The sequence below is a fragment of the Colossoma macropomum genome, unplaced genomic scaffold, assembly GCF_904425465.1.
Source record: "Colossoma macropomum unplaced genomic scaffold, Colossoma_macropomum, whole genome shotgun sequence".
Taxonomy (NCBI): domain Eukaryota; kingdom Metazoa; phylum Chordata; class Actinopteri; order Characiformes; family Serrasalmidae; genus Colossoma; species Colossoma macropomum.
Window position 1 is genome coordinate 28,968,840 of NW_023494788.1, and position 12,950 is coordinate 28,981,789.

Sequence of the window (12,950 nt, forward strand, 5' to 3'; positions counted from 1 at the left end):
ATATTCAATATGTTTCATGTACATATGTGCTAGTAGTGGGTGTTAAACCGGTTCATCCTGTTCTCTTGTTAAAAAATTTCCTCAGGTATGAATTTTTTCATAACCATAATACCGGTATGCCATATATAACAGCAAATAACACAGCATACAGGCAGTGCAAAGTTTAGCATTATTTTCAGTGGGCCTGCAGGGCAAGTGTTAGAATGCAATATTGACATAGGTTTTAACTATATATTGTCCAGTTTTCTTTTTACTAGTTTGCAGAATAAAAATATTTAAATTTTTTATTTGGTTGTTAAAAATAGCTCTTATTAAAAAGTGATCCCACAATAATAAGCCAATGCTGACATACAAAAATAGGTTTACACAAGTATCTATAATGCCTTTATAATGCCTTTATAATGTAAAATTATATATATATATATATATATATATATATATATATATATATATATATATATATATAAATACACGTCATCAAATATAGGTTTGAAATATCAGTTGATCCTTTTTTAAAACAATTATCTGCCACTACCCAAATGATTCTAGTCATCATGTATTTAAGCTCAAGCATTTTCAAAACGACTAAAGATTTTGTGACAAGTACTTTTTTGTTTTCTTGTTATAGTAAGCAGATTTATTTCTTATTTATATTTACTATAGTTTTACTATAGATTTACTAGAAGTATCAGCCACACAGTTACGTCAACTCTTGGTCAAAAAAAGAGAAAACTTTAGCCACACATAGATTAGTCTTCCTTTTCTGTTTTCTCTTTGTAACGTCTCATTTTTTAATCTTTTTGGCGTTATTTTTTTAGCCTTTGCTTTGCTTCTCTAGCCTCTCTCTGAGCACTGTTCTGATACTTCCAGTGTTAAGAACATCCTCACGTTGATAACCTTTATTAATCATGAAGAAACTAAATCTAAAATATCATCAACTCATTTTGTTCTTTCCTTTGTTTTTAGTGTTTAACACCCACAGCTGTCGAAATGACTGCTTAAATGATCAAATGGGTTCTAACGGGAGCAGATGTCTAGAGACACCACAGAAAGTTTCATCACCCACTCATTGTGCATAAGACTGCTGGTGCTAGTCTCTTCTGGGGAAAGATTTAATCCTTGTCATGCCAGACAAGGCCTTTAGGCTACAGACACATGGTCAATCCCAGTTCTACTGGCACAGGCTTTATATCCTTACTGTCCCTCAGAAAAGTGATGTGGAGTAAGGGTCATAACCCAGTGATGAGTAGATTGCTATACTGTATGTAGGTACCTGGTGAATAGTGTTGTACTAACTAGGGGGATCATTGTCCTCAGATGGCCGAGGCAAGGGGCAACTGACAGTGAGAGTGTGAGAGGGTTCATGGTTGAGTAGTGTGTGAGTGTGCATGGGAGTTTGTGGGGTGGATTAGCTCTTCGGTCAGGGGTGAGCTATAATCCACTGCTGTGTTGTGTAAACACAGCCGCTCATGTAATTGGATGGACACTGTAGCAGTGCAGGGACAAGTCACAGGCATTGTGTTAGTCTAGACTGTGTCAGTACTCTGAGCCAGAGTTACATCAAAGGAAACTCAGTATGATTAGCCCAAATTATCCAAAGGCTGCCATATTTGTAAAGTGCTGCTCCACTAAATGGATTTACTATAGATTATTAACACAATGATATCCATTCTCGGGGACAGAAAATACAATCTGTGACATTTGATTTCCATTCAGAACAGCCATTAAGTACAAACTACTTATTTTTTGGAGAGATAAGACCTGATAGACTACCCAAACTGTCACCATCAGATTAACAGTAATTTCACCTTTGAGAAGTAGGAGATAATCAAGCTCCACTCTTTGCTTCAGATCTAAAAAATCCACAAGTGTTTCTGTTCATACTTTCACGGTGAGAAGACAATTCAATGCTATGGGTCTGAAAGGACGTGTAGCTGTCAAGAAATTGTTACTGAAATAGATCAACTAGAAGACAAATCGCAAACCAAGCAAAGAAGCCGCTGATATTCTCAGAACAATGGACTGGCCACCCCAGAGTCCAGATCTCCACATAATTGAAAGTGTTTTGGAATGCTTGAAACGCAAAAAACCAAAAAATGCTGAAAAATTTGATATTTGTTTTTTTCTGATACTGAAAAATGAATACTTAATCGCCATCCCCAGGGTGATCTCTGACTTTCGCACAGTACTGTATGGATATACTATGTATGTTTTTAGTCTTTATATTCATTTTCTATTATTCTCAGCATTAGCATCAAACTCAGGGAGTCACAAATTGGATCTCCTTCTAGTCTATTCTACATCCTAACGGAAGGGGGTGCTGTGAGGCCAAATAACTTGTACCCTCATCTGACCCTCTGTGGTGTGTTTCCACAACAGAGCAGACAGAACAGAAGACAGCATGCATCAGGCGGGGACTGGAGGTGGGTGCCTTTAGGGGCTCAAACCTCATTTCCTTCATCAAACTACTTAAGAGTGGAAAAAACAAGGACTTTTATAGGCTACAGACAATTAACAGAAGTTTGGGGTGGGGCAGAGAGTTTTATTTGTTTGTGTGCATGTGTATACTCATGCTCTTTGAGTTTTGCTTTGGTGGTCGAGGGCTAGGCAGAAGATTTTGCTGAGTAGCAAGAGACAGAGGAGCCATGCAGCTGGAGCAAGAGAGTTCCATACTGTGAGAGGAAGAAAGAAAGAAGAAAAAGAGGAGGAGGAGGAGCACAACTGTGGTAGGACGGAACAGAGGCGTGGAGAGAAAGAGAGAGAAGGGGGATGATCACATCCATATGGAGGAGGCTGCTCCCTTAACTTCCTGAGACAAACAGGCAGGGAGAGAGACACAACGAGGGAGAGAGACAAATGGCAAGCTAATAAAAACAGATAGAAAAACTGATTGTTATGCGCACAGGCATAAATTTATATTTAAAGATGAGTTAAATACAGTAGACCATCTGGCTTTGCCCCTCTTTGTACTCGAGAGTGCATACGAGGGGCTTTTCTGAGTTTTGGAAATGCATGAGAGTCTTCAGTGGGTTGGGCTTGGTTTCACACATCAGTGATGAAGTAAAGTCACTTAGAGGAATTCTCTCTAGACTTTTTTTTTTTGCTCTCATCTCTCTTCCTCCCTTACCATCTGGAGCAATGAAACACTTCCTTCTGCCCTGCGCTTGGTGGGGGCTGTTGGCTGTGGTCCCTTCGTGTCTGGGACAGCACCATTCTTTGGGGGGACATGAAAATGGGACTGTGCAGGGACAGACTGTTTTTGAAGCCCTGGCATGTCTACTCCACTGAAACAGTTTCTTGTTGGACCGCTGGCTGCATTTGACTGCTGGAGGAGGTTGCAGACATCAGCTGAACTTTTCTGAGGGGTGCATGCTCCCCCCCTTTTCCATATAAGGCTAAAATGACTGAGTGGAAAATCATTTGAATTTTGTGGTGGTTCTACTCCGCTGCTCTCTCAGATCTCAAACCAGCTCCTCTTTTTTTTAAAAAAGTCTGCTCTTGGTTCCTCTTCTTAGAAGAGTTTTCATTCTGGTCACTTGTGCTGGGGGACAATAGATGCTTTTGTTAATGTTAAAACGTGTGCATGAGTAGTGACTGCAGTGCTGTCTTTGCAGTGTCAGCTCTGCTCTGGAGGGACTCCTGTCTGAAGACTGCAGAAATGGGCTCTACTGGAATGTTGTCCTACATCTGAACAAGTGTCAAGCGTTATTCAGAAGTAAGCAGGCCCGGAGACACCCTCGGTACGGCACGCTGTCACGGGAAGGCAAGAGCAGTTTGCTGTGTAAACGCTGTGTTTGGATATTAAAAGGCGCTGGTGCTGAACGCTGCTGGTGCTTTTGGATCTGATATATCTGGAATGCTCTGAAGAGGGAGGAGATGTGACCCTGGAGGACTAACCTGAGCGTTTCAGGCCAGGGATAATGTGTAAAGTGTGTGAGCTAAGCTCTTCATACATCCTCCTCTTTGACACCTCTCCTTTGTCTTGGATTAACCTTTTGTACAACAACTGTTCTGTTCCGTGTTTTTTTTTTGTAAAAGCCACAGCATCTTTATTTTGTCCTTTTGGCAGCCTAGCTCTTAGTTCATGGGCTGAACAGCGGAATGGCTAAATGATTACAATTTGAGGACAGAAAACCAAGAGACAGAAATAACTACGACTGAAGGTCACAATGGCTAGTGGCTTGGTCATCATTTGGTGTGGCATCTACCGCTACATGCGCTGGTCACTCTTCTAGTTTGTATCTTGGTTGTTGTGGCCACCTAAATAGTTTGTCTTGATTATCTGTTGTTGGAGGCTAGACACAAGGACTTGCAAGTGGCTGTGCCTCGTCGACATGGCAACGGCAGCATGGTATCACCGGGATATCAGCCGGGTGCTGGCTGAGGAGCTGCTGGCTCGGGCCGGGCGGGACGGGAGCTTCCTGGTGCGGGACAGCGAGTCAGTTCCTGGCGCCTATGCGCTCTGTGTGCTGTGAGTAATGCCCAACACCCTATCCACAGACGCAGGCACATACAGATACACTCATAACTTTAAGCACACCATCGGCAGCCCTTGGTTCACTGCGCTGATGATATGATGAATCGCATAGGCTTGTAAGTGCTCATTTGGACTGTAGTGTTCAATTGATGACTGATGCTGAGCATTACAGAGTAGTCACAAAATGAAATTTGATTGCACTTGTACAGTACTATGCAAAGAGACCGCGTTTTATTTATTTAATTTCCAGTGAAAAAGGACATACAAATTATTCACTGTTTTAGGATATAAGATAATCCACTTGTGTAAAGAAGGGGAAAGTCAAAGAAAAATAAGTAAAGAAACAGCATAGTTAGAGCACAGTTTGGTGAACATCCTGCTCAAACACACCTGATCCAACTCTGCAGTTAGTTACAGTGTTAAGCTGTGTTTGAGTTTGGAGCTCACCAAACTCTGCAGGTCTCTGTCCCTCCAGAATTGACGACCCCCATATTCTCCTGCATCCTTGCTGTCTCCACTCTGTATCTCTGATTGAAAGCTGATTTTATCACCAATGCTCCAGTGCAGTAGCTACCTTACCAGATTGTGGCTCTATGGGGTTTTACTTTGGAAATTACCTTTACCTCACAGAGGCAGGATGTGACTCTCGCGCTCAGTATGTGCTTGCATTCAGCAAACCCACATGGCTGTTCTTAGGAGTCGTTTTTCTGAGAGCAGGAGTGTGTCACCACACCCATTGTTTATTGGCAGCTTTCCTCTATGATGTCCATTTAAAATGTCTGTTTAATTTTACACGCAAATGCCACTTACCCAAAAACAGATTGTACTAACTACTGTACGGCCTAATCAATCAGCAATCTGAGATTTAGCTTGTGTCAGAGAGATTGTTGTCCGCCTCCCACATCAGATTTCTACAGAGCCCTGCCAGTGAGGTTGTGGTAGTTCAACATTGGGCACTAACCCTGGTCCTGGATTACCTCTGCCCTGTAGATTTTGATGTATCTCCTGACCTACTCTCTTAAAAATAAAGGTGCTTAAAAGGGTTCTTTGGCATGATAATGTAGAACGGCTGCTTTTTCTCTTTTTAAGGAACCTTTGAATGAATGACTCTGTAAAGACCGGCCTACACACATGCTTTCTAAATGATTAACCTTTCTTGGATGGCTTATTATGAATTTGTAGTTTGGCATTCATTCAAATGTGTTACCATAATGCAGATTTTTCCACTGAAAAGATGAAACTGTTTGGATGACTGGGGACATGTGGGCGGTTTCAGTTTTTATAGTCTTTTGTATTCATTCATTCAGTGTAAAGATTTAGAGATGCTTCTATGACTTTCTTTTTGGTTTAAAATACAACTTTAGGGTTAGTTTAAATGTTTTTGTAAATTAAATAGCCACATATTATAGATTCTATCTATTAAGGTCTGTTTGCCTAAGTATTTAGATAACTTGTAAAACTGTACATCCAAGCCAAAACATTTAGGAACTTTTAACCTTTTTAAGAGTAGAAGACACCTGATCCAACCAAACAGGTAAATAACCCTTTTAGGTAGAAAAAAGTGCTCAATGCCATTGTTGTTGTTTTTATTTATGGTTGAAATTATTCTTGTATTCATTGGATTGTTGATAAGTAAAGAACAGAATTCCTTTCTCACAATGTATGCACACTTGCTCAAAAACTTTCACAGTGCATCCAACAATAAAGGCACATTTGAGCTTTCTTTGGTACAATGATAGAAGGCTTGGTAGTACATGAAAACCAAAGCTAAACGATACTGTTTATCTGACTCACCTGTTGGCTAGTTAACTAGATAAAACTCAAAATGTAGCTAAGGCCTGTCCGCCACATTAACCGTTATCCATACGTCATGTGAAGGAAGTGAAAGTCGGCGCTATACTATGTGTGTGCGTGTTTGACTTAGCTTGAGGAGCCACAGAAAGAGGTCAGCTTATTCGCCTATTCTGTCCCAGCGGCTATTATTCCAGGTCGACAACTTGGGCCAGCACCGACATTGTCGCCACTAGTTCAGGTAGTTCAGTTTTGTTTTGTTGGTAGGGAAGAAAGAAAACCTGAAAACACCATGCTTGGGGTGGGTGGACTCACAAAAATGGCGCAGAATGTAGCCAGTGTGCCTCTGAGCATGCTGAAGTGTTTTTTCGTGATTCAAAGGTGAAACATTTCTTTAGTCACAGGTAAGTAACATCATCTGAGCTCCCTTTGGAAAATCTGTGGCTGTCCCAAACCATGTGACCTAACTCTCCTGATGTTGATAGCACACAGAAAGTTCCAATTGCATATGCTAAAAAACTTTGCATGCCCAGCATGGTCATGCACATGCTCTGGCAGCAGTGTTTAATGGGTTAAAAGGCTCAAGTACTCTGATTATATTGCTGGTGAAATGTGAAATTTGATGGTGTTAAAGTCCTTCCTGAGTTGAAGTTGAAGTGGATGTGGTAGAGCAGGGAAATACTCACACACACCAGTCAGGGTTCTCCAGGGACCAGTACTGGGAACCATGCAGTTTTAGATGGCTGTCACTTTTCAGATGAAACAGTGAAGTGCTGGTGCCAGAAGAAGCCCTCCTTGGCTCTCACTAGGTCAGAAAGTTTCAGGCCCCAGGCGCCCCCTTCTTCCCTGTGAATACTGGGAGTGTGAGTGAGCTCCAGTGACCGTGCAGCTCTCTCCCTCACTTCCCTCCCTGCCGGCAACATTCCTGAAGGCTGAGCCCTCTAGCTCTCACTGCTTTTCTGCTCTCCCTCCACTTTCATTCTCTCTCTGTCTCTCTCTCACTCTCTTTCGCGCTCTCTCTCATTCTGTTAACATCGCTTTTTTCACTGTCACCTTACAGTATTCATCTCCTTTTTTGTCTGGTTTTCTTTATTCATTCAGTGTAAAATCTTTACAGCAGCTTGTTGATGGCTAGCGTGTGTAGCCAGCAGGAATGGCTGAACGGCAACAATTTTCTGGCTTGTCTGCACTGTTATGAAAACTGAAAAACAAGAGACAGAAATAACTGGATGGAAGATGAACATGGTTACAGTGGTTAGTAACTGGGTCACTGTGTGGTGTGGCATCAACCACAACATATACTGGTCACTATGCTAGTTTGTACCTGGGTCACTGTGGCCACCTAAATAAGCAGAAAAATTCCCAATGAACAAGAACACCCATACATAGCTTTAGAGTTTGAGTTATCTTCTCTTTTATTTGTCTGTGGACTTTGTGGTAACGCTGTTTATCATGTAGTTTCTCTTCCCCATGATGTTAACCAGAACTTCTGTCCTGTTTGTAGGTTCCAGCGTCATGTTCACACTTACCGCATACTTCCTGATGCAGATGGAGTACTAGCTGTCCAGGTGAGAGCACACAAATGTTAGCAACTGATAATGCTGCCACAGTCATTAGTACCTGTTAGGACAAAACCCTAAATACACCATTACACTGACTGCCTGCTTTACAGCAAGTTTAAAGGCAACACTACATACGTTTACAAATTTTTGCTGGAAACATACATTTGTGAACAACTTGGATAATAACATTTTTGTAATGTCAGTTGTGATGTGTTCCTTCAAGTGGATTGATCTGGGCAACTGGGGTTGTTAACCTAAAATGTCCTGCATGTTTAACAAGGTGACTTACCGTGGTGTGTGAGAAATCTAGCCCTCACTGGTATAGCAGTGGCATTCCTGCCTTTTAGATAGGGCTGCAACTAACAGGCGTTATCTTTAACGTTGATAATTTGAAAATCATTGGCAGGAAACCTTACTGTGCATTAGTTGTCATGTTGACAGTTTACATCACTTGAATGAAAAGAATACGGTAACACTTTAACATCATCTAAAAAGACAATTTCCTGTAAGATGTGTAAAGCTGAGCTCACCTTTGATGGCAGCACGGCTGTCAAGCATGAGGATAAAGAAAGCATGGGGATAGAGAAACACACTTGCAGCTCAGCATGGTGAGTAAACCATAGTAAAACTGTAGCCAAAAGTTAAAAACAGCGTGTCATTGTCTGTCTTTCAAGTGATCTCTGAATAAACACAGCTGAAGGAGTGAGCTGCATTTACATCTAAACTATGTGGCTAAATTATACTTATTTGTTAATAGTGCCCTAATGCACACAGACCTGCTTGTCTGCAGATATGGATATTTTTTGAAAGTGTACTTTCTCTTGTGTCTTTCTTTTTTTTGGCTTCCTCCCTGCACAAAAACAGTATTTTAGGTCTTTTGGGTGGGAACCCTTTCTTTTTCTTCTGTTTTCTGTGTTTTCATGTGGACAGATGATTAAAAATGCTGACATCACATGCATGTTTACTGCTGTACTACTGACCACACAAACTAATCAGTTTGCCTTTGCTTTATCATTAGAGGACAAATAATTTTAATTCTTGTGGAATCAAACTACCTCCTTAATAGTGCTTAGACTGCCATGTAAGATTTATGCATGCATTGCTCCTTAGTTGCTTCTGCACCTTTTACATTTAGTAAAATAGTGTGGGCAACGTAGAAGGCATCTTGTGCTGCTGTTGAGCTTGTTATAAATATGATTTGGTGGAAAGGGTTGGTGTTATGTTCGAAAAAAGATTGTGCATTATGTCCATAATGAACTGACTAGTCGATTATGGAAATCATTGTTAGTTGCAGCCCTAAATTTAGGCTTTATAAGGTGACTCACAGGAGGTAGAGGACACTGACTCTGAAATGTTTTAGTTTTAACAACAAAAAAACGTGCATTTTTAACAATAAACTTCCTTTATGTTCTCATTCCGCCTTATCTTTTTGAGTGCCTGCAAACACTACAGTTTTGCTATGGTTTACCCTAGCTTGTACTCACAGGTCGAATACAAGTCTGCTTGTGGTTCGTAAGATCAGACTAACATGGTTAAAAGCCATATCTTTCAGTGTTTGTCCTTCTGACTTTAAAATGCCATCCTTCAGTATCAATGTGACTGTTCCTCTTTCTCTGTGATAACTTACATTTTCACTTCTAAAACTTTTATTACCTCTCAACTCCTCTTCCTTTTAACTCTTTTTTCTCTTGCAACTGTAAAGCATCCTTGAGTGAGACAGGTGCTTTGTAAATAATCAAAGTTGAACTCATTCAGACTCAAACTAATGTCAGGATATGTGTCTTTTCACTTGAAGTACACTGAATTTCCGTTATGGAGATACTGAGGGTTTTGAGTTTTGTTATTTGCATAACCGTGACCTTTATAGCTGCTTTCAATTCTTTAAGCAGTAAGAACTCAACAGGGCAAGAGGAACAGTGCCATTCTTGTGCTCACAGCGTGTTCTGGTTTTGTTACAATGGCAGCAGCAGTACTTGTTGTTGTGTGTAGCTCCATGTGGCAGCATGTTTGCAGAATGACCTCAGTAGCTCTCTGAGTAAATGATGTGTTTCGCACAGATTCCTCCAACACCCACTCGTAGTATCCAGCACTGAATAGCTGGAATAGCCACTTTGCATGTGTATGTGTGCTCATGCATAATGTACAGTCAGTATATAGTAATATGTGTAAGTTTTGCAGATGTTGCTTTAATGCAGGGTGCTAGTGCTGTTGACTGGAGTGGCATTTGGCTGCTGTTGCTTATTAGAGGCACACAGGCACAACAGTCACGGGAATAAAACACACCACAAACCAATGAGAGCATTTCTGAATTTAATCTAACACAGGCACATGTGCACACATACATACAAACACACGCACATTCTCATTTTCTATCATCATTGTTTCATGCTTGGTTCTGTCTGTGAAAGTAAGAATAGGAGCTGGCTTGTCTGTTCGTTTGCCTGAAGAGGCAGACATTTTCCGAATATCCAACCTCTCCCACTGCTTCTTTCTTTCCTTTTAATCGTTTTTCAAGACAGCTCTTTTCTCCCAGTCTGGAGGAAAAATGCTACTATTTGAAGATTTTTTTTGGCAACTAATGTGCACTGAATCTGCCAGAATGGTTTTCTTCTACCATGCTAAAAGAATCTTTTTGCCATTCCGGAAACTACATGTTTTATTTGCAGTGCTGCTTCACTGTGTTGCTTGATCCTGCAAATTTTTCTGTGTGTGTGTTTAGAATATTCATATGTGTGTGTGCAGAGACATATAGACACTCTACCAGACAGTGTGACTTACTGCCAGGTAGAAAATATTTGTTCAAGCATGCTGGAAGTTGCTGAAATAGGGGCCCCATGACATCATGCTGTAGTGTAGTTGTAATAACAGGTCTACTACACTATATGCCAAAAAGTATCCGGACACTCCTTCTAATTAGTGATTTCAGCTACTTTAAGGTGCACCCTTTGCTGACACAGGTGTACAGTTGCACACACAACTTGTATAATCTCCATAGAAAAGTATTGTCAATAGAACGTGATACTCTTTAGCAGTCGCTCAATGCCAGATATCGCATGGAAGGGTAATAACTTCAATCAGGCCTAAGATTTTGGTCTGAATCTAAATACAACCTGAGAGATTTCTATCTAAACCCAACACAAACCGGACACGTCAAGTTTTGAGCCCAAACCCAACCCCTGCCTGATAAAAGTGTACCCAAACATGACCCAACAAGCTTTGAGTCCAGAACTCATCAACCAAAATGCTGATAGCCGCAATTACGGCGTAGAATGATAATATCAGTAATATCCATTTTTAGATTGCAGATAAATAAAATAAAATCTAAAAGTACACTTTAAATTCAGATTGAATTACTGTATTATTCCAGCAATGATTTCAAAACACCCCAATTTTTTTTGATAATGAGTTGTTCTCATGGTGTGTGGTGCTGATAAAGCAATTTGTTAGCCAGTATAAAGTTCGACTTCTTGACAAAAAACAATGTGTAAAATATTAAAAATACACTATTAAAAATTTTATATTTTTGGTCAGACAAAATAAGTATGAACTTCTTTTTGGCTACACTAAACTTTATTTGCCTGAATCAATTTGCTGTTTTGTTCTCAATGAATCCGTGCAACAAGCATGGGCCTTTTGGAACTTTGTGCAATTGTGTGGCTTAGTGAGTGATTTGAATAGGCCAGATAATAATTGTTTTAAAGTAATGAAAGTAGGAAGAATAAAGTAAGGGAAAAACTAAGCTGGGGGAAATACAGGGTAAAATCAGTCAAAAGTGAGAAGTGGGCTGCGAGAACCCAAACATGAAATTTGAACCTGACCTGAACCTGACATGTTTGAGAAATAACATCCAAACCATCAATCATATCCATTTGAGTTTGAACAAATCTGAACTTAAAACTCTACGAGGTGCATATTGTTTCCCAGCATTTGGCTGTAGAGCAGTGCAACTGGATTCTCTGGAGTGATAGAACACCATTCAGTATCTTTTGGAGTTGGAGTGCTGTTTGTGAGCCAGAACTAATCACCCAAAATTAGTACCTGACCTTACTAATGCTCTTGTGGCTGTATGTAATCAGATCCTCACAGCAGTGTTTCAACATCTAATGTAAACTATTAATACCTTTGATGCTGAAAGAAACTTCGGATAAGCAGGTGCCTACAGATTTTGGGGTATATAGTGTGCCTTTAAGGTTTTGAAGAACTGTCTTGGTAGTAAAATAGTATTTTTTCCTTGTTTCTTAATGTATTGTTTAAATACAGTATGTGAGAAATCTTGACAAGTGTAAGAAAATATGATTTCAGTTGCTTCATTTGAAAATAATTTTGAGAGATCACATAAGATCACATCCAGTGACCCTGACCTTTACAGAAAGTTCATATGAGTTACAATGCAACTAACCTTCAGGGTCTTTTCATTGTTACTCATGAACGAAATGCTTCAGACATTCCTGAGAGTACAGGCAAAGAATACAGAGAGCTGAGCTGTTGCTTAATTCAGATCTCTTTGAACATTGAACATTTGGCAGTTTTGCCAGCATAAATACCAGCTCAGTGGCTTTTTCCGGAGGTTACTTTAGAACTTTGGTCAGTAACTTGAATTAAGTTAAAGTAGGAAGAAGTCAGTATAGAATCTAACTGTAAGAGTTAGAAAGGTCATTTTAAAAATGTATGCATTCTGGTACAGGTTGCTAATTTTCTGTACAGGATAAGTAACATAATCCAGAGGATTACTATTTTAAAGTAACATAACCTGATTACTTTCTATAGCTTTCTAATCTATAGTGCTGTTCTGCTGGTGACCCAGTGCCGCTTCTAGACTGACCATAGTTAGACAGCAAAATGACAAATTTCCCTTGCAAGATCAATAAAGAAGTTTGTACAGTATAAGTTTTGTATGTTACCATTCTGTAGGCAAGCTGGTAGTATGTTCAATCACATATGCCAAAAACACTGTCTTAAAGCTCTCCACAAGGAGATGCAATTAGCACTGAAGTAGGTTTTATGTGCATTGCATTGCGCGTGCAACTCGGGGGCAGAAAGCAACAGAAAGCAGCACTCTTCACGGCATAAAGCTATAATGACAAGGAGCTGTTGTGCAGTAAACTGCACCAACTGCAGAA

The 12,950-nt window shown here is 40.2% G+C and overlaps 1 protein-coding gene across 2 annotated transcripts in view; it reads left to right on the forward strand.

Moving 5' to 3' along the window:
* The first annotated feature begins 2,390 nt into the window (after positions 1-2,390).
* The window catches only part of inppl1b (inositol polyphosphate phosphatase-like 1b), a 35,671-nt gene continuing 25,111 nt past the window's right edge, over positions 2,391-12,950 (forward strand). Inside the window, exons 1-3 of one of the 2 annotated variants that reach the window (XM_036569086.1) lie at positions 2,391-2,423; positions 3,615-4,471; positions 7,773-7,836. In XM_036569086.1, coding sequence (XP_036424979.1) covers positions 4,335-4,471; positions 7,773-7,836 — 201 coding nt within the window. In that variant the 5' untranslated portion in view covers positions 2,391-2,423; positions 3,615-4,334. Of the gene's footprint in view, positions 2,424-2,601; positions 4,472-7,772; positions 7,837-12,950 lie in introns of both variants that reach the window. The other variant, XM_036569084.1, reaches the window with a different exon arrangement.